General features: G+C 38.7%; 1 protein-coding gene across 1 annotated transcript in view; it reads right to left on the bottom strand.

Moving 5' to 3' along the window:
- Positions 1 to 11,287: 11,287 nt before the first annotated feature.
- The window catches only part of LOC129767263 (uncharacterized), a 113,470-nt gene continuing 102,232 nt past the window's right edge, over positions 11,288 to 22,525 (bottom strand). Inside the window, exons 3-4 of the mRNA XM_055767961.1 lie at positions 15,469 to 15,537; positions 11,288 to 15,413 (exon numbers count right to left, since the gene is read on the bottom strand). Of these exons, the coding sequence (XP_055623936.1) occupies positions 15,334 to 15,413; positions 15,469 to 15,537 (149 nt within the window). The 3' untranslated portion in view covers positions 11,288 to 15,333. The remainder of the gene's footprint in view (positions 15,414 to 15,468; positions 15,538 to 22,525) is intronic.

Genomic DNA, 22,525 nt, shown 5'->3' on the forward strand with positions numbered 1-22,525 from the left:
ACAGCTTATATTCCACTGTAACACCGATCAATGCGAATTCACTGATGAGTTTGTCAAGAGCAACCGCGTTCACCACCAGCGGGGGGTGCTGGTTGCTGCCTGGGTAACGACGTTAACATTTTCGAGCGACGCGCCGAAGTCGCCTACTTAGCTGCACTAACATCGCGTGCATCATTAGATGACGCTTGCCTCAAAATTTTATTGCCCCCGGCAATGTGTTCGTTTTTTGCAGGGCTCGAGCCAGCCTTCCTCTATGTACATGTATATATATATATATATATATATATATATATATATATATATATATATATATATATATATATATATATATATATATATGTATATATATATATATATATATATATATATATATATATATATATATGTATTGTAAGTGTGTTTGACTATTTTAACGATCTTTAAAATAAATCGAATGTGACCGATAAAAAAACGAATAAAATGATTTGAACGAAAGGTTATATGATGTTTCTTGGTGTATTTCATTAACGTAACTGACATGTTTGAACTCTTAAAAGTTAAACGTCAACTGAAAAAAGTAATATAAGTTTGTCGTAAAGTAGAAATGAAATATAGAAAATCAATATTTATTGCTGTTTCCTTGTTAGAAAATACGTGCATGTGACCCGGCCACCTTAAGGTCAAATATTAAGGTTGCCCGGAGGTCAAATATTTGATATTTTTTGACAGATAAGGTTTGATTTGATATTTGTACAAACACTATTTTGTTTGCCACTCTTCAATTCTCAACAGTAGTAAACAATATCAAACACCGAACATGGAAAAAATCAACTGAAATATTCAAGGTAACCTAACCATGTACCGACAGGTTCGAAGAACAGACTGAAAAAATATTTTAGGCATCCAATAATCGAATATTTGAACTATTATTATAATTAAATTTGAACACACACGCAATGTCATGACAATGCATTGCGCTTTGGCCTGGCTATAACTAAAGCTGTGTCGGCGTTGCTCATGATAGTGTCTCGCAAGTGAATGTATTATTCCTCGCACCGCTTTTGTTGATTGTGTAGTAAGAACTTCAGTCGTTCAATCTCTACCTTCGCGTATATGTCGACCATAAATTGTTGGCACAGCTTACGATATCTTGAATTGGCGTTTCTTGACCATGTCAAATAACCATATGATAAACATAAAAATCCATCGACGCGCCCTCTGTTTGTTTCGTCGCATGTTCATAAATATTAAATCAAAATGAGAAATGTTCATAATGAATTAAGTATCTGTGACGGGGTCTCGTTGGTCTAATGTTTATGCAAGAGATTTTTCGTTAAAGAAATCCTTCTGACTTGCACTGCAGTCACGCGTATTCTTGAGCTTGCCACTCCAGAATACATTCAAGGCGTATTGTTCGTCATAGAAATCTCAACTATTTACTAATAAAAATGACGCAAGTAGTAATACGTTGAAAAGGCAAACCTGAGGAACGTTAGTGCCATTGAATAGCGAGGGTCGTATGAACGCAATTCCAGATTATTGTTTTTTCTTCGCATTAAATTTCTCGTGTCACCGTGCTATAATGATTCCAGCAGCGCTTGTGCTTTGGATCTACACACATTGTCTCCAGCTGATGTTTTATCAGGGTTGATGGCAATAGCGTGATTGTCATTTTGTAATCCGAGCAAATGTGATTTGAAGAACTTCGATAACTCATTGTGCTCATTCAACAAGGCTTCCAGCTCGTCGGAGATGCTCCCTGCTTTAGATGAATTGATGTTACTTGTGTATTTGTGGATGTTCAATGAAGCGGGCGTTACGCCATCAGTCATTGAACAACTTAAATGTATTCGTTCTGTTGGAAAAACGAACAACGGTTAAATTATTAGAATATTTTTGACACAAAAATAATAAAATCGCAATTAAAAATAGGAAATTGGGTTCAAAATTTAAGGTTATATGTTTGGTATGAAGTCATTTTTTTGAAAAAAAATATCCAGATCTTTTTTTCTGCATAGAGCCACCCTATTCGGTATTAAATGTATGGTTATCGGTATCCTACCGGTATCATATATAGTTTACAACCTATTCTCATACCTACCAAGTATTTTGAGTATAATTACATCAAAATCGGTCGAGCCGTTACGGAGGAGTTCGGTAACAAACACCGTGACACGAGATTTATATATATATAGATATATATACATTTCATTCGGCTGACCTTTTGCTATCGTATCAGGTGATGTACGCGAATGTACATGTACGGACACGTTCACTAACACCAATGCGACGTCATTAGTGAGTCGATATAAGTTCACAGTGGCCCAGACGCTGATGTTTTGCGGCAAAATATCAGCTGGCGATTAGTTTTTTTTTCTTCTGTTTAATTATTGTATGGTCAATGGTCAATGGATTTATATATTTATTTGGCAAGCAAAAAAAAGGAGTTCTACCGGTTACCTTTCAGGTTTCCCACTATAAAAGCCAACGCGATTTTCTTCGATGAAAAGTACATACGATTAATACTAGAATATTAACACTTTGCGGTCGTCTGTCTGCTCTCAACCACCATAGCAAGGAATCATACTACATAATTTATTTAACGATGTAATAGTTTACATTTTTTCTAAACGAATTTTAATGCCTAGTGAATTTTTTCACGAATGTATAAAAGTTTCTATGAATAATAGGCCACACTCGTTCGAGAACTCGCGAGCTGATCGGACAAGTTTGAAAATCGATCCGATAACGGTGTTTTTTTTCACGCAGATTTATATTGTGCTTTTTTCATCAGCGCTTGCGAGTGAAGCGAGCTCAATAAAAAGTGGTGCACGATCGAGACGCTGAGGATCCACTTCAGATCAACACACATTCATCACACGCTACACAGCAGCGGCAAGTAGAAGTTTATTTTTCTGTTGTTCCATTTATCATTCCTTCAACCTCCTGTGTACGATTTACACCATTGTCCAACATTGTATTTACCAAATCGGCAAGCGTTGGCATTAGGGGTGTACATTTTTCTTACATTATCGTTGAACTTTTGTTGATACTTTTTTTCATTTTTGAATTTATACAATAAAAAATTGAAATAAATATAATTTATATATACCTTGAATACAAATATAATTTATTTACTCATTTATTTTTTTCTATTTTTTTATTATTCTATACTGTTCACATCGAACAGGTGACTAATTTATTATTATGGCTGAGGGCGGGGAGGATCCCCCCTCCACGTCATTGAATTTTTCTGATGCTGACCAACCTCCTGAAGAGCAGGAGGATGAAGCAGACGTTGAGGAGGAAAATTATATAGAAATATATAGGAAGTTCTGAAGATGAGGAAATTGATGAAAAACATGATTTTCGTCTAAAGGAATACCCGGAGGGATTCAAAGTTCCATTCATTGTATACTTTAGACGAAAATCAAAACCTCTTAATGTCATTCGCATCTCAAAAGAACTAACGCAGAAATTTTCCAAAGTTACTGAAATTACTCGGATGGGGCCAGACAAATTACGAGTTGTCGTCTCTTGCAGGACCCAAGCGAATGCAATAACGCGCTGTGATCTCTTTGCGATTGAGTATCGCGTATACGTACCCTGTTGCAACGTTGAAATAGACGGTGTAATAAACGAAAAGGGTTTGACTCGAAAAGAGATACTCGATGGTGTCGGTCGCTTCAAGAACTCCTCACTTAAAAGTGTGAAGATTCTTGAATGCGATCGACTGAAGTCTGTGTCACTTAAAAATGACAAACGAGTTCTCAATCGGACAAACTCTTTTCGTGTGACATTTGAGGGTTCCGTTCTTCCAAACTACGTTGCAATAGGTGCACTTCGTTTACCGGTTCGGTTGTTTGTACCCCGGGTAATGAAATGCAACAAATGTATGCAACTCGGCCACACGGCCGCCTATTGTTGCAATAAACAACGTTGCGCAGATTGTGGAGAGAGTCATGATGGGACTTCTTGCGCAAAAGAGCGCAAGTGTCTTCATTGCGACGAGGCTCCACATGATCTTTCTCAATGCCCGGTGTACATACAACGAGGGGAAAAACTCAAGCGTTCCTTAAAGGAACGTTCCAAGCGGACTTATGCAGAAATGCTTAAGAGTTCCGCTTCAACGACTCAGGACAATCCCTACTCCATTCTGCAGAACGACGAGCCTGTTGCTGATGCTCCCAATGCAGGAAGTTCCGGTACATCGCAGGGTGCCATTAGGAAAAAAAAATTACTTTTTTTCCATCACTCCCCAGAAAGAAGACCGAAACTTCCCAAGTTGGAATGAAACCTCGTATCGAACGTGCTGAGAATAGACCGAAGCAAGTACCTCCTGGTTTAAGCGGTTCTTCTACGCACCAGGGGTCCTCAGCACTTCCTGGAGCAGAGCCCAACACGTCTGTTCCTTTTTCGCGGTCGAGGCAACAGCCACAATCTGGCTTGCTTGCGCTTTCTAACCTGGTGGACAATATTTTAAACGCTTTAAATATAAATGACCCTCTTAAAAGCATAGTATTATGTTTGCTCCCGTTTGTGAGAACATTTTTGAAATAAAAATGTGGTTTTTTAGCAGCGTTCATTTCCCTCGATGCCTGATTCAGTGCAAGAGGTCAAGGATTTGACCACTGTAATACAGTGGAATTGCAGAAGCATCATCCCTAAACTAGATCAATTTAAATTTTTAATTCATAGTTCTAACTGTGATGTATTTTCCCTCTGCGAAACATGGCTTTCTTCAGCCGACGAACTGAATTTCCACGATTTCAACATTATTCGCCTCGATCGAAATGACTCGTTTGGTGGCGTACTATTGGGGATCAAAAAATGTCACTCCTTCTATAGAGTCACTCTCCCATCGATGACAGGCATTGAAGTTGTCGCTTGCCAGACACAAATCAATGGCAAAGACCTCTGCATTGCCTCGATATATATTCCTCCAAGAACTATGGTTGGCCGCCATCAGTTTTTTGATATCATCGAGACACTGCCGGAGCCGCAGCTAATCTTAGGTGACCTCAACTCCCATGGAACAGCATGGGGTTCACTCTACGATGACAACCGTGCCACTTTGATTTATGATCTGTGCGACAACTTCAAATTGACAGTTTTGAATACTGGGGAAGCAACTAGAATAGCCAGCCCTCCTGCACGGGCAAGTATGCTAGACATATCACTTTGCTCTTCTTCGTTATCTCTGGATTGCACGTGGAAGGTAATCCAAGATCCCCAAGGTAGTGACCACCTGCCAATAATTTTATCGATCGCCAATGAATCAGGTTCTCGTGAGTCAGTCGATATTGCGTATAACCTCACGAAAAATATTGACTGGAGAAAATTTGCAGAAATAATATCTGAAGCACTTGTTTTAATGCATGAACTTCCTCCACTCGAAGAGTATAATTTTATATCGAGTTTGATTTACGAAAGCGCACTTCAAGCTCAAAAGAAACGTGTTCCTGCTACCACTTTCCGACGTCGTCCTCCATCACTTTGGTGGGACAAGGAGTGTTCAAAGGTCTACCTTGAAAAATCATCCGCTTTCAAAAAATTCCGGAAAACTGGACTAGTGGAATGGTTTCGAAAGTACCAAGCTCTAGAAGCCAAACTAAAAGGTCTGATTAAAGCAAAAAAGCGAGGATATTGGCGAAAGTTCGTCAATGGTTTGTCAAGGGAGACCGCTATGAGCACTCTTTGGAATACGGCTAGGAGAATGCGTGGCTGGAACCATACAAATGAAAGTGAGGAATACTCTGACCGTTGGATTTTCAAATTTGCAAGAAAGGTTTGTCCCGATTCCGTTCCTGCACAAAGCGTCGTACGCGACATTCCGCTCCATTGCGACTATGAGAATTTTTCGATGGTAGAATTCTCAATTGCCCTCCTCTCATGTAACAATTCAGCTCCTGGGTCGGACAAGATTAAATTCAACTTGTTGAAGAATCTTCCCGACTTGGCGAAACAGCGTTTGCTGAACTTGTTCAACAAGTTTCTGGAGCTGAATATTGTCCCACATGACTGGAGGCAAGTGAGAGTGATAGCCATACGGAAACCCAACAAGCCGGCTTGCGATCACACCTCGTATAGGCCGATTGCAATGTTATCCTGTATTCGTAAATTGTTAGAGAAAATGATTCTACTTCGTTTGGACAAGTGGGTTGAAGCGAACAATTTGCAGTCAAATACGCAGTTTGGCTTCCGCCGAGGTAAAGGGACGAACGATTGTCTGGCGCTGCTATCTTCTGAAATCCAAATCGCATTTGCTCGCAAAGAACAAATGGCTTCCGTTTTCCTCGATATCAAAGGGTCATTTGATTCAGTTTCCATGGAAATTCTCTCAGAGAAACTTCATAATCGTGGACTTTCACCAATTCTGAATAATTTCCTGTACAATTTACTGTCAGAAAAGCACATGTTTTTCAATCATGGCAGCTTGAAATCTTCTCGATACAGTTTTATGGGCCTACCACAAGGCTCCTGCCTAAGCCCCCTCTTGTACAGTTTTTACGTCAATGATATAGATGATTGTCTAACTAGAGACTGCACGCTGAGACAACTTGCAGACGATGGAGTTATTTCCATCACGGGTACTAATCCCGTCGTTCTGCAAAAGTCGTTGCAAGATACCCTGAACAATCTGTTCACGTGGGCCCTCAAGCTGGGTATCGAATTCTCTACGGAGAAAACTGAAATGGTCGTTTTTTCTAGGAAGCACGAACCCGCCCAATTCCAGCTTCACCTATCCGGAAAAACGATCAAGCACTCGATGTTTTTCAAATACCTTGGAGTATATTTTGACTCTAAATGTACCTGGGGAATACACATTGCGTATTTCAAACAGAAATGCCAGCAAAGAATCAATTTTCTTCAAACAATAACCGGAACATGGTGGGGTGCCCACCCAGGAGACCTCATTCAGTTATACAAAACAACGATATTATCAGTGTTAGAATATGGCAGTTTTTGCTTCCGATCAGCTGCCAGGATTCATATTCTCAAGCTGGAGAGAATACAATATCGTTGCTTGCATATAGCCATGGGGTGTTTGCATTCGACACATACGATGAGTCTCGAAGTTTTGGCAGGAGTACCCCCGCTTACTCTTCGGTTCACAGAATTATCCTACAGATTTCTCATCCGTTGCAAGATCATGAATCCATTGGTGATTGATAACTTCGAAAATCTACTCCAACTGATTCCTCAGTCAAGTTTTATTTCTTTATACCATGAGTACCTTACCCACGACGTGCACCCTTCACCAGGCATCTCCAACCAAGTTTGCTTCCCATACTTTTGCAATTCCTCTGTCATTTTTGATCTGTCCATGCGACAAAAAATCCATGGAATCCCAGATCATCTACGCTCCGATTATATTCCGCCGATATTTTCGGCAGAATATGGGAAAGTTAGATCTGATAAAATGTTCTTTACTGACGGTTCATACATAAACGGGTCCACTGGCTTCGGCATCTTCAATGAAAATTCCAGTGCCTCTTTCAAACTCAAAGATCCTTGTTCCGTGTATGTCGCTGAACTGGGTGCGATATACTACGCACTGGGGATCATTGAAACATTGCCCATCGACCACTATTTTATTTTTTCAGACAGTCTCAGCTCAATAGAGGCAATCCGCTCAATGAAGGTTGATAATCGCTCATCTTATTTCCTAACTAGAATAAGACAACTATTGAGTGTTTTGGTCGAAAAATTATTCAAGATTACCTTAGCATGGGTTCCCTCTCATTGTTCGATTCCGGGGAATGAGAAAGCGGACTCGCTAGCTAAGGTGGGCGCTCTAGAAGGCACACTTTTTGAAAGGCAAATTGCATATAATTAATTTTTCCACATTCCTCGTCAGTACACGCTCGTAAGTTGGCAGCGCATGTGGAGTGGAGATGAGTTCGGTCGTTGGTTACACACGATTATCCCTAAGGTCTCGACGAGTGCATGGTTCAAGGGATTGAATGTAGGTCGTGATTTCATTCGCGTGATATCTCGGCTTATGTCCAATCACTACAACCTAAACGCGCATCTCTATCGCATTGGGCTCGCAGCAAACAATCTTTGTGATTGTGGCGATGGCTACCACGACATCGAGCATGTTGTCTGGTCGTGTATCCGGTTCCATACTGCTCGCTCTCAGCTCTCTAGAGCACTGAGAGCACAAGGCAGACAATCGGAGATCTCCGTCCGGGATATCTTAGGTAGCCGTGATCCTGATCTTCTGCTTCATCTATACCTGTTCCTCAGAAACGCCGATGTCAACGTTTAATGATGTTTCCTTCGTTGTGTCCCTGTTTCATATCCCTCCTATCCGATCTATAAACTTTTACTTAGTCGCGACAATACATACACACACTCTTTACAGATACACGGGCCAAAGGTTGTGCAGTCCACTGATCATTCAACAAGAGCCAAAGGTTGTACCGCTCATGACAACTCTACATGAACTGATGATTGCGCCGGTTAGTGACCATTCTATCCTGGATTCCTCGAGTCGAGAAAGAAGCACCACGCTAGATATGAGGTACAGACTAGGGGGGCGTTGCTGATTAAGGGTCAGCTGCATTCCAATAGGAAGTATCCCGTGTCGGGCACACGTACAGAGCATTGGAGACAGCAACATCCGAATTACGAAAACACTTGTAATACTAACCTCGAGCCAACCGCGAGTAAACGGTTACATATTACTAACATAGATAATAAGAAAAATTGTCAAAGTATTGAACTCCCGGCCCCGTGAGGCTAACGCCATATGAGCCTTGATAAAAATATATATTTTGGAAAAAAAAAAATAGGTAACGGTACTCGGTATGAGCAAAATATTATTAGCGTGGAAATATAAGACAATCCCTTCCCACGGAAATTAATTCCGACCGCAAAGGGTTAATATAATATATTATATAAAATGTATCAATTTTACAGGTTTTCCATTTCAGGATACCTAAAGATAATCTCTGCCGCGTGTTGCAACACATCAGATTTTAGGGTTTTTGTTTCGTCGAGTAGTCGATGGCTCGCATTTATATAATCACATCACTTACCGAAGTGAATCCTGATTTTTCTTAACCATTCCCACTCACAACTATCCCTTCCATGATAAACGCTAGGGAACCACGCTATAGAGAACCCAAAAAACCAATTTTAGACAGACCGGATCCGCTAGTAATATTGATGTAGATAGTTTCATTTGTTCATAGATGGCTTAGAATAATATAAAAGATTTCCGACATGAATAAGAAATTACATTAAATTTATTTCATAAATTTATATATTTAAAAAATAGTACACGAATAAAAGAAAGAAAATATATAAGTACAGGTTGTATTCACTTCCTCACATAAACATGATTGTGACATCAAAGGATAATCGTAACTCCAGTTCCGTAATTCTCAGTTCAATTTGTGGCAGTACGAAGCTTGTCGGGTATGGTAATCATCAATATGATCCTAGACAGTCTTTTCTTCAGTAGTAAATGGGAAAGTACAATTATATTTTCATTATTCAGACCTAGCTAATATTCAGAAACTTCACCACTGCTGTGTAAAATTTTGATAGGGACCATTTGTTTCGCTTCGTTGCAATTAAAAACGGTGAATGTGCAGGTCACCCAGGATGATGATGATGATGTTGAATTAAAGAGGCTTTAAACTTTTCAGTTCATTCGCCTCTAGCCTTGAGAAAGGCCTTGGGTTTTTTTTTTTAAATCAAATTTCGCGCATGCTTCCTCTGCTCTCGTTTCCGGTAAATCATGTATATAGTGTAATAATTGTATAACATATGCTGGAAGAGAAGTACGTTAGTAATGGGAGGCATATTTGGTCACCTGGTAGTAGAAATAAGAAATGATTATATCAAACACGCTGAAAGAAAATAAAATGAGAAATGATGTCTAGCCCAGGAAGCTGAAAGTGAATTATATGGTAATTAAAAGATGTTAATTGACTTGTGTGCCATCCACGCAAAATTTGAATTCGTATGTCGGAAAATAGCCTTTTTTTTTACAAAAAATTAAAATCTGTGTATTTTGTTGTGAGTGTGTGTCTAAGTGTGTGTGTGGGTGTGTTTGGTTTGTGATATCTAACTACATATCTAACTAATTTTTTTGTTTGTTTTTTTTTTTTGTTTTTTGTTTTTTGTTTTTTTTTATATATATTTATTACTTTTTTTTTATAAATAAAATGTGTGTGACCTAACATATGTAATACGTTGGTAACACATATATTAGCTCACAAGCATTAGGTGTTAGTATGAATGATGTGGTTAAGTCTGTAACATATAGTAAATAATTGTATAGTGGTTAAATAAGCTCCAAAAGATCCGTCTCCTTCAGGAAATGCAGTAATTTGTCCTCCTCCAAGTTATCTCTTGCTAGGGCTGTCCTTGGGTTGTCAGCTATCTGAAACTTAGTTCTCATAAGGTTGTAACGTGGGCAGACAAGTAGAAAATGTTCTACGGTCAGCCTGACGTTACAGGTATTACAAATGGGTGGTTCGGCTTTTTCGACCAAGAACCTGTGCGTTAATTTGGTATGTCCAATACGAAGACGTGTTAGACATACTTGAAAAGATCTTTGGTTTCTATCCATCCAAGGATGGGTAGTGTTTTTAATTTTTCTCAAAAAAGTATCTCTGCAGATGTTCCATTCGTTCTCCCAGCACGTCATCAGAGATGAGTTAACCCATCTGATTATATCATCAGATGGGACGCTTGTGCTCCATAGTTCGGATGTTCTCCCTTCTTTGGCTAGGCGATCAGCCTCTTCGTTACCGCGGATTCCACAGTGACCTGGGATCCAGCAAAAGGTGATATAATTTTGGGCAGTTTTCTCTTCAATTGCGAGTACCCATGGATGTTTGCTACTTCCGCTCTCAAGAGCAAGAAGCGCGCTAGCAGAATCGGTGAAAATAACCGTCTTTCTGTTGTGTTCGCACTTTGATGTAGCGATAAGAAGTGCCGCTAATTCAGCTGAAAATACCGAACAGATACTTGGGAGTTGGAACTTAACTTGCAGGTTATTAGCAAAAATGCCGATACCTACTTGTAAACCATTAAAGGATCCATCTGTAAAGATCTTGTGGTGAAAAAGGTATTTACTGTGGATGTGGTTGTTGAAAATGGCCAAAACTATGCTGCTGTTTTCACCAGCTCGCACAGAGTTTTTAATTGACCAATCAATCTGAGGTTCCCGTTTATACCATGGTCGAAGGTTAATAATGGGAATTGGTGCAATCGTTGGAAGGTCACCCAGGACCTGCACATTAACCGTTTTCTTTGTGGTTATGTAGTGTTTTGGAACATGATTTTCTCATGATCCTGTAATACAAAAAATGAATAAAAATGAACGAGATTCTTCTCTTTCAAAATACTTACATTCAAAATGCTTGGAAAATCTTCTAACTGGACTTAAGTACAGTGAAAAAACATGCGCACAAATGAAAATTCGTGAGCTTTATTGATATTACGGCGAATACCAACATGTGATTGGGTGAATTATGCAGCATTGAGTCATCGCACGCTCCGCTAGAAATTTAGGAACATCTGATCAGATATTTTCATAATTTCTACCAAACAGCATAAAACTGCCTTCCTGGGTTACCTGCACATGCAAAAGTTTTGTCATTTTTTCCTAGAATTTTTCAGGATTGTATTTTTTTAGACAGTATCAAATATATCAAATGATACACCTTTTACAACTGCGGAGACGAATGAATTGAATGATTTAAAGTCTCCGTCAACAGATAAAAAGAAGAAGAAGAAGAAGGAATCCGCCATTTTAGTTGAACGGAAGAAATCATGTAAACGATGTAAACAATAACAGAAATAACGAATCAACTGATATTTGAATGACCACCATGTCGCTAATTTTTCATCCCAGTAAAAACTTTAATAACTTCTATAAAAAAATGAATTTCTTCGATGCGACTACTGTTATTGAGGTATCGAAATTTGCACGATAAGAATGACTTTCTGTGTTCTTTATGCAAATTCCGTTAAAAAAAACAAATGATCATATCATGTTCATTTTCAAAATAAAAAGCAACTACAAAGCGAACATTCTATCCAAATTCAAATTCAAAATTTCAACAATTTAAAATATTCTACAGGGTCTTTCAGATTAAACGCTCACGCAAAAAAATCGAATAGCTCCTAATAAAAAAAAAATTCGGTCCCTCGATGGTAACACTGCATTCGTGCAATTCCAAATGAAATCGTCCAAAAAATGCAGATTTTAAAAACATGTATATTTGATTCGAATGAAAGTTTGTATTCCGTTTGGGTTGGAGAAAATATGAGTTTTCCACAACAATTGGGAATTTTTTGACACAAGCGTAACTTTTGAAAAGGGCGTATCGATTTTAGTAGGAGAAATATTTGACAATTTATATCTAAATAACTATGAGTCGTACCGAAATAGTGTCTTAGAAAGAGTTATAGCGTATTGAAACATGAAAAAAATATACACTGAGAAAAAAAAATTGTACTCTTTTTTTATTTACAAAAAAAAAACGTTAATATGCAATATCCAAAATACATATTTTTCAATTTTTTTTTTTATTTTTTCATATAAAACAGAAGTCATGTAGAAAATTGATCCAAGTCCAAGATGGTAAAACTATTTTTGACGAACTTTGTGGAACATCGATTTTTTATGAATTTCCGAAGCTTCGAATTTTTGTATGTTAACAATAATTTTTAGCCACAAATTATGATTTCTGATGTGATTAAAAACAAAAACGCTCATTATAAATCTGCTTCTAAATGTAGCCATTCTCGAGATATTTTAAAAATTATTGTTAATTTATTGTCTTTTTTATAGTAAATATTCCCTTTTAATATGTTTGTCGTGTTATACCGTCATGTTCATTAAATTTTATGAATTTGCTTATAATTTCCAACAACTTTTCCAAATACAACATTATGGTAAACATATATGTTCAGGAGTTACGTTGAAAAACATTTGAAGGCTGTGGGTTAACACAAAACGTAGCGATATCAAAAAATCTTTTTTATCTTAATACAAACTTTTAACATATTATTCGTGTTACACAATCAAAACACGAACAGTGGAATTGAAATCCCAACAACAAATACACCTTGTTGATTCAACCGGACGTTATGGGTACAAATATAATTAACTTGTTTTCGTTATGCCTACATTATACCTGAAGTCAGGTATCTCTAAGCTACCTCTGTATAAAGTCTGCTTCATTTAATATTGGAACAAATTCTTTTGCTCATTGTGGCGCTCCTAGTGGACGGATTTGGAAACTTTTTTCACCCACGTGTCGGGAAATTCATTACCTTTCACCATGTATTTATGTCATAACACCAAACGATAGCATTTTGTAAACAACCGCCATGGAAGCCGAACGGAGAGATAAAATTGTGCACAGTTTTCTTGAAAATCCATTGTTGTCGGCATCTAAGCTAGCTAAACAGCTTAAAATGCCCAGAAATATCGTATGGCGTGTTATCAAGCAGTACAAGGAAACATTGACGACGGCTCGGAAGCCGCATTCGAAGCGTCGGAGTGGAACTGTCGACCGGAAACTGCGTGGGAAAGTCATCAGAGCCGTCAAGAGGAATCCCAATCTTTCAGTCCGCGATTTGGCCAATAAGTTCCAGGCCGCTCACAGTACGGTGCGACGAATTCGTCTCCGGGAAGGAATAAGGTCATTCCGAGCCAGCAAACAGCCAAATCGGACGCTGAAGCAGAAAAATGTGGCCAGAATCCGTGCTCGAAAGCTGTACGACCAAGTGCTGACCAAGTTCGACGGATGTATTCTGATGGACGATGAGACCTACGTGAAGGCGGACTTTGGGCAAATCCCAGGTCAAAAATTTTATTTGGCGACGGCTCGGGGGGATGTACCTGCAAAATTTAAGTTCGACAAGACAATGACATCAGAAGTCTACAAAAAAGAGTGCATACAGAAACGGATTCTGCCGTTTATTCGTGCCCACGACCGTCCAGTAATGTTTTGGCCGGACCTTGCAAGCTGCCATTACAGCAAAACGGTTATGGAATGGTACGCAACGAACGGGGTCAGCGTAATACCGAAGGACCTCAACCCCCCAAACTGCCCCCAGTTCCGGCCGATAGAGAAATACTGGGCAATCACGAAGCGGAGGCTTAAGGCAAAGGGAAAACTTGTTAGGAACATGACTCAAATGAAGAACTGGTGGAATCAAATCGCCAAAACGGTGGACGAAAATGGTGTGCGCCGCCTAATGTGCCGTATTACGGGAAAAGTACGAGAATTTCTTCGAAACAGCAATTAATATTTTTTTAAATTTTTTTTTATAAAAGAGTAAAGAAAATGCTACATTTGTATGAAAAACAAATTATGAATTCGTTAATAAATGACTGAACTACACGCAATTGTTTGTGTTCCAATATTAAATGAAGCAGACTTTAGGTATATAAAGTCAAGTATCTTTAAGCTACCTCTGTACAACTATATAAAGTCAGCTACCTTTAAGGTACCTCTATAATGTATATAAAGTTACTCATATTCAAACATCGTTCATCAGTCGAACAATCTTCCTTATAGAGTGAATAACAGTATACCACAATGGACTACAAAAAATTTTTTTCGTGTTGTAGACCATTTCCGAAAAACGGTAAGAAAACATTTCTTACCGTACATTTCTTACATTTCATTTAACATCTGAAAAACGTTTCTTAACCGTGTCAATGATTGAGAAACTTAAGTCAATGGGATGCAATATCCTTTTAGATACATCTTTAAAAATTTAAGAATCATGCCGTTTATCTGTATACTCTTCCAAACCAAAGCAGTGTAATACTAAGGAGCGGATCAGTACAGGGGTAGGAAATACTTTAGAAGAAGTACCATCAATAGTTTCAGTCGTTTCAGCTTTTTCGCAAGAATACCAATATAGCAATATACCAGAGTATTCCCCAGCGTACAACATTAAGCTATTCAACAAGGGAATCGCCGGTATTAACGTTAATAAAATTTGTTGCGTGTGCGTTTAATCTGAAAGACCCTGCACTCGATGGTACCATTTACATCTTCTCTCATCTTTTGTTTGAATTGAGTTATTATGTTATTATTATGTAATTAGAGTTATTAAACACTCTTGATTTTGCTCCACATTTTTTCATTCCGTAATCACATCAAATGCTGGTTCTATTAAAAAATATTGTTTTCCTCAAAATAATTATGTTCTATATTTATTCTGCTCAGATAGATAGATCCTACTTTATTAAAATTTCAAACAGCATGATCAATTGGATACTAAATTTTGATTTGTTCCTTTTCCATTGAAAAGTTATTACAGGTAGTATTGGTCCATATGCATTATATTGCTTCAAGTAAATTACGCATGTATGTAATGGTTACGACGTTTTTGGCACTTCTCATAAGCTAGATAGATTAATGCCAGGGTAATCAATATTCCTGAAAAAAGTTTTCATAGAGTTAGTTGACAGTTGCATTATACTTAACAAATTACCTATAGTTATTGCCATTCCAATACTTATCCAGATAATGTCTTCATTTATACCACTATGGTATGATCTACCTACAAAGAAAATAGAAATAGATAAGATAAGAGAAGTGCTCATGGAGCCACTACACAGTGGTACCGATGGACAATTTGAGCGAAGATGAGCTTTCGACCCATTTCTCTGATTTTAGAGTTATACTTTCTTCGTCAAAGTTACTCATCGTAGTTATGACCTCATTTTTTTCAGAGAAATAGAAAAAAAATAACTTTTTCATTTGCAAAGTTGGCGATACGAGGTCTTCGGCAAAATTGTGGGTCAATTTTTTTTAAAGAAATTTCTAAACCAAAACATTTCACTCAAAACTTCATTTCAACTCAAAACTCGTAAATTGGCCGACTTAGAGCAATTTCGCCAAATTATCTTAGGGCGGGTCGCTGAAAAACAGTTCTTTATCCTAGTTTTTCAATTCAAATTTTTCAACACAGGTCTCTTCAGATGATTTTTAACGTTAGAAAACGCAACTTTCCACGAAACGTTGATACATTTTATTTTAAAAATTTGCCTTTTTGAACGTTGATATCTCCGGTAATATATTTTAGCAGCATTTTCAAGGACAAAAATTATTTATTGTGTAAAAAAGTTGAAGACATACTATTTTCTAAACTTGCATAAACTTCGTTTGAAGTTGCACATTTTTTCAACATTCTAAAGCCTGACATAGGCGAAAGTTGTACAACTGGAAATTTGAAAGGTTGTGTCTCATCAGTTATAGGCAAGGATGCAAAATTTCGAAAGAACATTGAAATCGAAGAGAAAATTTTGTCAGTGCCTGTGAAGAGTGTAATCTCCACCGACACTCTTCACTTCTTTCTATTACGTTGCCTATAACGATTTGTCACGGTTTTTTTTAATTAAATCGTTTATTTTTACAGGTTCAGTTACATAAGTTTAAAGGAGCCAAACTCCTATCTGTATTGTTATAAGTATGTATAAACATTTTTCATTAATTCTAATCTTAATGAAGTAGAGAACCGATTACTCGCGGTTTGCTCGAGTTTAGAAGGGTGACATTTTTTTTCAGGAAAAGAAAGAGATATAAGGATATATTGACAATGTTCACACTCACATTCATCATACTCAATTCTTAAGCCTATCTTATATCTAATATGTATTTACATTTCACCTTATTCGATAGTTAGTAAGAAGGGATTTGATTTATCGCGAAGGAAAAGGAAAAGGAGAATATAAGGATATAAGGACAATCATACACGAAGATAGATAGCTTTTAGGAAGATATATATTTGGGACATGTATTCAAGGTCTAACCGAGCCAACACATCTCTCACCGGCACATCAGGCTGCCTTCCTCTGGCCCGAAGAGAGTTCTCTAAATTCGATCTGACAACAAGATACACCTCGCACGACCAAACAACGTGTTCGATGTCGTGGTAACCTTGGCCACAAGCACAGATATTGCCATCGGCAAGAATAAAACGAAAGAGTAACGCGTCTAACTGTAGTATCTTACCATGTACCTTAAGAGGGTTTCTCCGAAATTTCTGAAGTACAACTCACAAATATATTTTTATTCCACTTGTTTATTTTTCAACCGACTTCACGTGCTGTTCAAACTCGACTAACTACTCCACGCATCTTCTCTCGACATCAACCTCGGCTCTCCGATTCCCTAATCCTCTCCCTCTCTTATTATTGCTCATATCTCTGAACTCTACATCCTTCTCCTACTCTCACCAAAATCAAAGAAACATAAGTACTTAAAAAAAATCACGTTGTATATCGCTTCGGCACTGTCTTTATTCGGATAGGACGATTTTCAGTTGAGCCTTTGGAGTCGTGATCATCTTTCGGTTTTTTTCTTCTCCCTAGGGACTTTTAAGGCAGTCCTTGGTCATCTGTATTGTTCCGCTTCCTTCGACATTTTTCTTCCATTGTTAAATGTGTAGGAGGCTCTTCCGTTGGTTGATTGAAATCTGTAGATGAGTCAGAGAAAGTAGCATTTGATGATGAAAATGGCCACTTTTTCAAGTGAGCAACTGGTCGACGATATTTCACACCGCCTTCACTCGCAACAAGTGTATCATTGCCTGATCGTTTAAGCACCGTGTATTTCTCCATTTTAAAATTTGGTTCAAGTTTACCAGATTCGTAGTTTTTCATCATTACTATGTCTCCGGTGGATATCTCCGACTTCTTTGCGCGTCTACGTTCATCAGCATACAGTTTTCCTTCCATTTTCTTTATTGCATCGCGTTCACGAACCTCTTCATCTCGCCTCCAATTAGAGTCTGTGCGTAATGATGGCAGAAGGTCCTTGACTGGACGTCCTGTTAATAATTCAAAAGGAGCCTTCCCCGTGACCGAATGAGGAGTAGTGTTGTACATATACACGTACTCGTCAAGAGACTTCCTCCAATCAGATTTCGTTACTTTCGCAATCCGTAGCGCCTTGAGTATCCCCTGGTTTTGTCGTTCCACTAAACCATTCATTTCGGGCCAATATGGTATGGAATGTGTCAATTCGATGTTCCTACTAACACAGTAGCTAGTAAACTCTTCACTCGTGAACGGAGGTCCGTTGTCCGCGCGAAGTTTTTCAGGATACGTGTGGTCTTTAAAAATGCTCTCCAGTGCCTCAATTGTTTTAGATGCAGCTGTACTTCTCATCTCCACTACTTGAGTGAACCGACTGTAGTAATCTACTACAACAAGAAAAGTACCACAGTCTTTGGCTGATAGAAAGTCAATGGCGATTTCCTGCCAAGCTCGATCCGGCATGTTCTTACGAGTCATCGGCTCTGGAGGGCACTGACTACTGACAGCTGTACACACAATGTACTCTTTTATAGCACAGCAAACATCACGGTCCATGCATGGCCACCACACATGCTGCCGAAGATTCCTGCGCATAGCGACAATCCCGGGATGTCCTCGGTGAGCAATTTCTAGTGCCCTCTTTCGCAATTTTAATGGTAAAACAATTCTATCCTCACGAACTACAATACCATTTATGAAGCCCAATTCCTTGCTGAATGCCTGGTATCGAAATAGATCTTTCGGCCAACTGTGTGACTTCAAAGCTTTAATTACACTGCTAAGTGTTAAGTCCAACGCAGTCTCGTTTCGGATTTCTTCAATAGTAATAGCCGCGAATTGTTCGCCGATCGCATAAAGGAAGTGTTGAGTATTTTCATCGAACGCCGCACCTTGTTCGCTGACCAGGCGAGACAGTATATCTGATATGTTCCTCGTTCCCCGAATGTGCTTTATTTGAAAATCGTAAGCTTGAAGACGTAGTGCCCAGCCTTGAGCGCGTGAGCAGGCTCGTCTTCCGTCTCTGTACTTCCCTTTGAATATATATTCTAGCGTTTTGTGGTCCGTAAAGATAGTGAATCGGAGTCCAAATAAGTACAAATAATATCTCTCCACTGCCCAAACTACAGCTAAAGCTTCTCGTTGCGTTTGTGGATACATGCGCTCGGCATTTGTCAGACCTTTGGAAGCAAAGCTAATGATTCTGGGTATATTTGCATTATCACTTTGAATGAGCACTGCTCCCAAACCTACTGGAGAGGCGTCCACGTATAATTCTGTAGTATCTCTGGGATCATAGAATCCCAACTTCCGTACCTTATTTGTTAGCTCCTGCCGCAAGTCATTGAATGCTGCGCACTGATTTTCACCAAAAATGTTAGTCTCTCCACGAATTAATTTTCGCAGAGGCTCTGTACGGGTGGACAAATCGGGTATAAAGTGGCCGACGAAATTTACAAGTCCTAAGAAACTCCTAACTTCTTCTTTGGAATTTGGCATTCGGAAATTCTTAATCGCACAAACCTTTTCCTCAGACGGAGAGATTCCTAGGGCGCTAACTTCAAACCCCAATATTTCCAGCTCTTTCACACCAAATATACACTTTTCCAGATTCAGATTAGCGTTATGGTTTTTTAAGATGGTTAGAACTTTGTTTAACCTAATGTCATGTTCTTCTCGGTTTCTTCCAGTTACAACTACATCGTCTATATAAACTACTACTCCGTCAATATCAGCCACTAACTCTGTCATCACCCGCTGAAAGATTTCCGGTGCACAGTTTATCCCAAACATGAGCCTTTTGAACCGCATCAAACCTCGATTAGTCATAAATGTAGTTATATTCCGCGACTCCGGATGTAGCTCCAAGTGATAAAATGCTGAGGTCATATCTAGTCTTGAAAAGATCGTGGCTCCACGAAGTTCATTCAAAAAGGTATCGATCACTGGCATCGGAAAATGTTCTCTCTGGATCGCTTCATTAGGATACTTCATGTTCACACAAAGTCGAACGTCATCTTTGCCTTTAGGTACGACAACCATCGGTGAAATCCAGTCAGATGGACCTCTAACTGGCTCAATAATATCTTGACGTAGCATTTCCTTCAGTTTTTCGTCAACCTTGTTTTTCATAGGCTCAGGAATCCTAAGATAGGCAATCTTCCTGGGGGGGTACAGACGGATCAATGAAGAGTTTCACCTGAACATTAGGGAACTTGGGAAAAGGATCTTCAGTCTGTTCGACATGTTGAACATCCAAGCCAACCTTCTATACATTCAACTCTTCAGCAGTTTGTTTGCTCAGGAGGGATTTATTGGCTCCTTCAATTACGAAAAATTCACCTAAGTCGTGGGTTTTGACGGATTGACGGAAATTTGGGATTCACATACGGCCAGAACACGGAGAGGTTTCTCGTTGGCGTAGGAAGTAAACTTACGGTCACACGTAGCGTTTCGTTTGGCGACAACATGCTCCAATCGCTGTTCAATTAGAACTGAGTGGATTTCCGAGCGCCGCTCGCTTATATACCGATTGGTGATTTCAATAGCCTGTTTTGAAAGCAATTTTAAGGCTATTGAAACAAGTTTTTGGATCAAAAAGTAACAAGTATATAACGCGTAGACATTTTATCTTTCGAATGAAGTGTTTATCATACCATTTCGTTCAGTTGTTTAGGAGCTATTAACGCTCAAAATCTCGGTCTCCGGCGTAACGCTTTCGTTTTCGAAACTTTGATTTTACACCCCGGTATAGAAATGAAAGACGTAGTCCTACGTCAAAAAATGAGTGGGTTATATCTATGATATAACCGCAAGGTTCACGTGGAACTACCTTAGCTTAGCAATCATTCGTTTGTATTGATTAAATTCTTGATTGAATGAAACAGTTTCCAAATTCAATTGAGTTCAATATATTTGCTCTGTGAGTGAAAAAAATGAACAAATGCCGTGTAAAGTCAATTCATTTATTGTGATTGATTGTTCTTCGTTACAAGTAAATTTAATGACGGACCTTTTACGTTTGGTATGATGACTAAAACAAAATATATGTACGGAAGAATTATCAAACGTTTGATGAACCAGCCTAAGGCTGAAAATCTTTCCAATAAAGACAAAAAAAAATTATCAAACGATTATTTTATTTTACATTTCCCTCTGAAGTTTACATCCCAAAAGTGTACATACTTCTCGAATCTCGAATTTGCTTGAAACTGGGAAGTTCATTCGCTTCTAGTGGCTGCACGATTTTCCCAGGTTCCTAAGTTTAGAAGATCATGTTAGGACAGACATATTCCACTCTGCACAAAGGCAAGCGAGGACAAAAGTACTCGCAGTTTGCATTTATTTGCAGAGCCGATTTCCCCAGAAACCTCGGTTTTGAAGTCTGTGTTAGGGAAACACATTTCAATCGGAACAAAAATACCCCCAATTTGTATGAACTCGCAATGCCGATTTCCCCACGCTTCATGGATTTGAAGTCTGTGTTAGGGAAACACATTCCAGTCGGAACAAAAATACTCCCGACTTGCATGAATTTGAAATACCGATTTCTCCAGGCACCTTGGTTTAGAAATCTCTATTAGGGAACACATTTCGGTGTGAACAAAAGCTCCCCCTACTTTCGTGTGTTCTTTTTCTTCTTTTTGGCTTTAAGAGGGTTTAAACTTTTCAGTTCACTCGCCTCTAGGCTCTTTCGTGTGTTTGTAATGCCGATTTCGCTGCTTGGTTTTAAAGTCTGTGTTAGGGAACATTTTTCGATGAGAACAAAAGTCCCCCTACTTTCATGTATTTGCAATGCCGATTTCCCCAAGGCTGCTTGTTTTAGATGGCTGTGTTAGGGAAACCGTAAATCGGGCCAATCAAAACGATGCAGTTAGGGCGTTTAGATAACGCCTAATATTTTACAGTTTTTTTTTTTTTCTGTATTTTAGTGACTTTCAACTCATTTGGCTGGTTCGTCACTTTTACTTCCATTTTTGGAAGAATGTCGGGAGTGAGAATTGAACTCGTGACCTTTAGCGTGAGAGGCGTGGATGTTACCACTACGCCAGATCGGCTCCACATATTTTACAGTTATTCAATTGTGTATCTAATAAAAAACAACATTTTGTTAGTTGCGATAGATGCGTAGAAATATTCCCTATCAAGTGATGCAAACATCTCTCCTATCCAGACGAAATGTTCGAGCTATAAGCATTCGAAATCTTTCATTTTTTCCTGCATGTTCTGTGTTTAGGTTTTCATTTTACCCTCCATATATTCCGGTTAGACGTAGTCCCACGTCAAAACACCATCTCTGTTTTTTTCCGTGGAGAATTCGATAGCCCAATGGCCCAGTTTGAAAATTTGTTCAAAGTATCTTGTAAGGGTTCTTGCAGGTCGGATTCGTTTGATCCTACGACAGACACCACTCCATCATCTGCAAGTTGTCTTAGGCTGCAATTTTGTGAAAGGCAATTGTCAATATCGCTTACATAGAAGTTGTACAAAAGGAGGCTTAAACATGAGCCCTGGGGGAGTCTCATGGAAGAGATCCGACTTACTGTCGAATCCTCATGAGAAAAATTCAAATGTTTCTCACAAAGCAAGTTATATAACATATTATTCAATAGAGGCGGCAGACCCCGAGAATGGAGTTTGTCTGACAGGACCTCTATTGAAACTGAATCAAAGGCCCCCTTAATGTCCAAGAATACTGTTCGGCGTAAGCCATTTTAATTTCTGAAGAAA

Source organism: Toxorhynchites rutilus, chromosome 2 (assembly GCF_029784135.1).
Source record: "Toxorhynchites rutilus septentrionalis strain SRP chromosome 2, ASM2978413v1, whole genome shotgun sequence".
In the NCBI taxonomy this organism is placed as follows: Eukaryota; Metazoa; Arthropoda; class Insecta; order Diptera; family Culicidae; genus Toxorhynchites; species Toxorhynchites rutilus.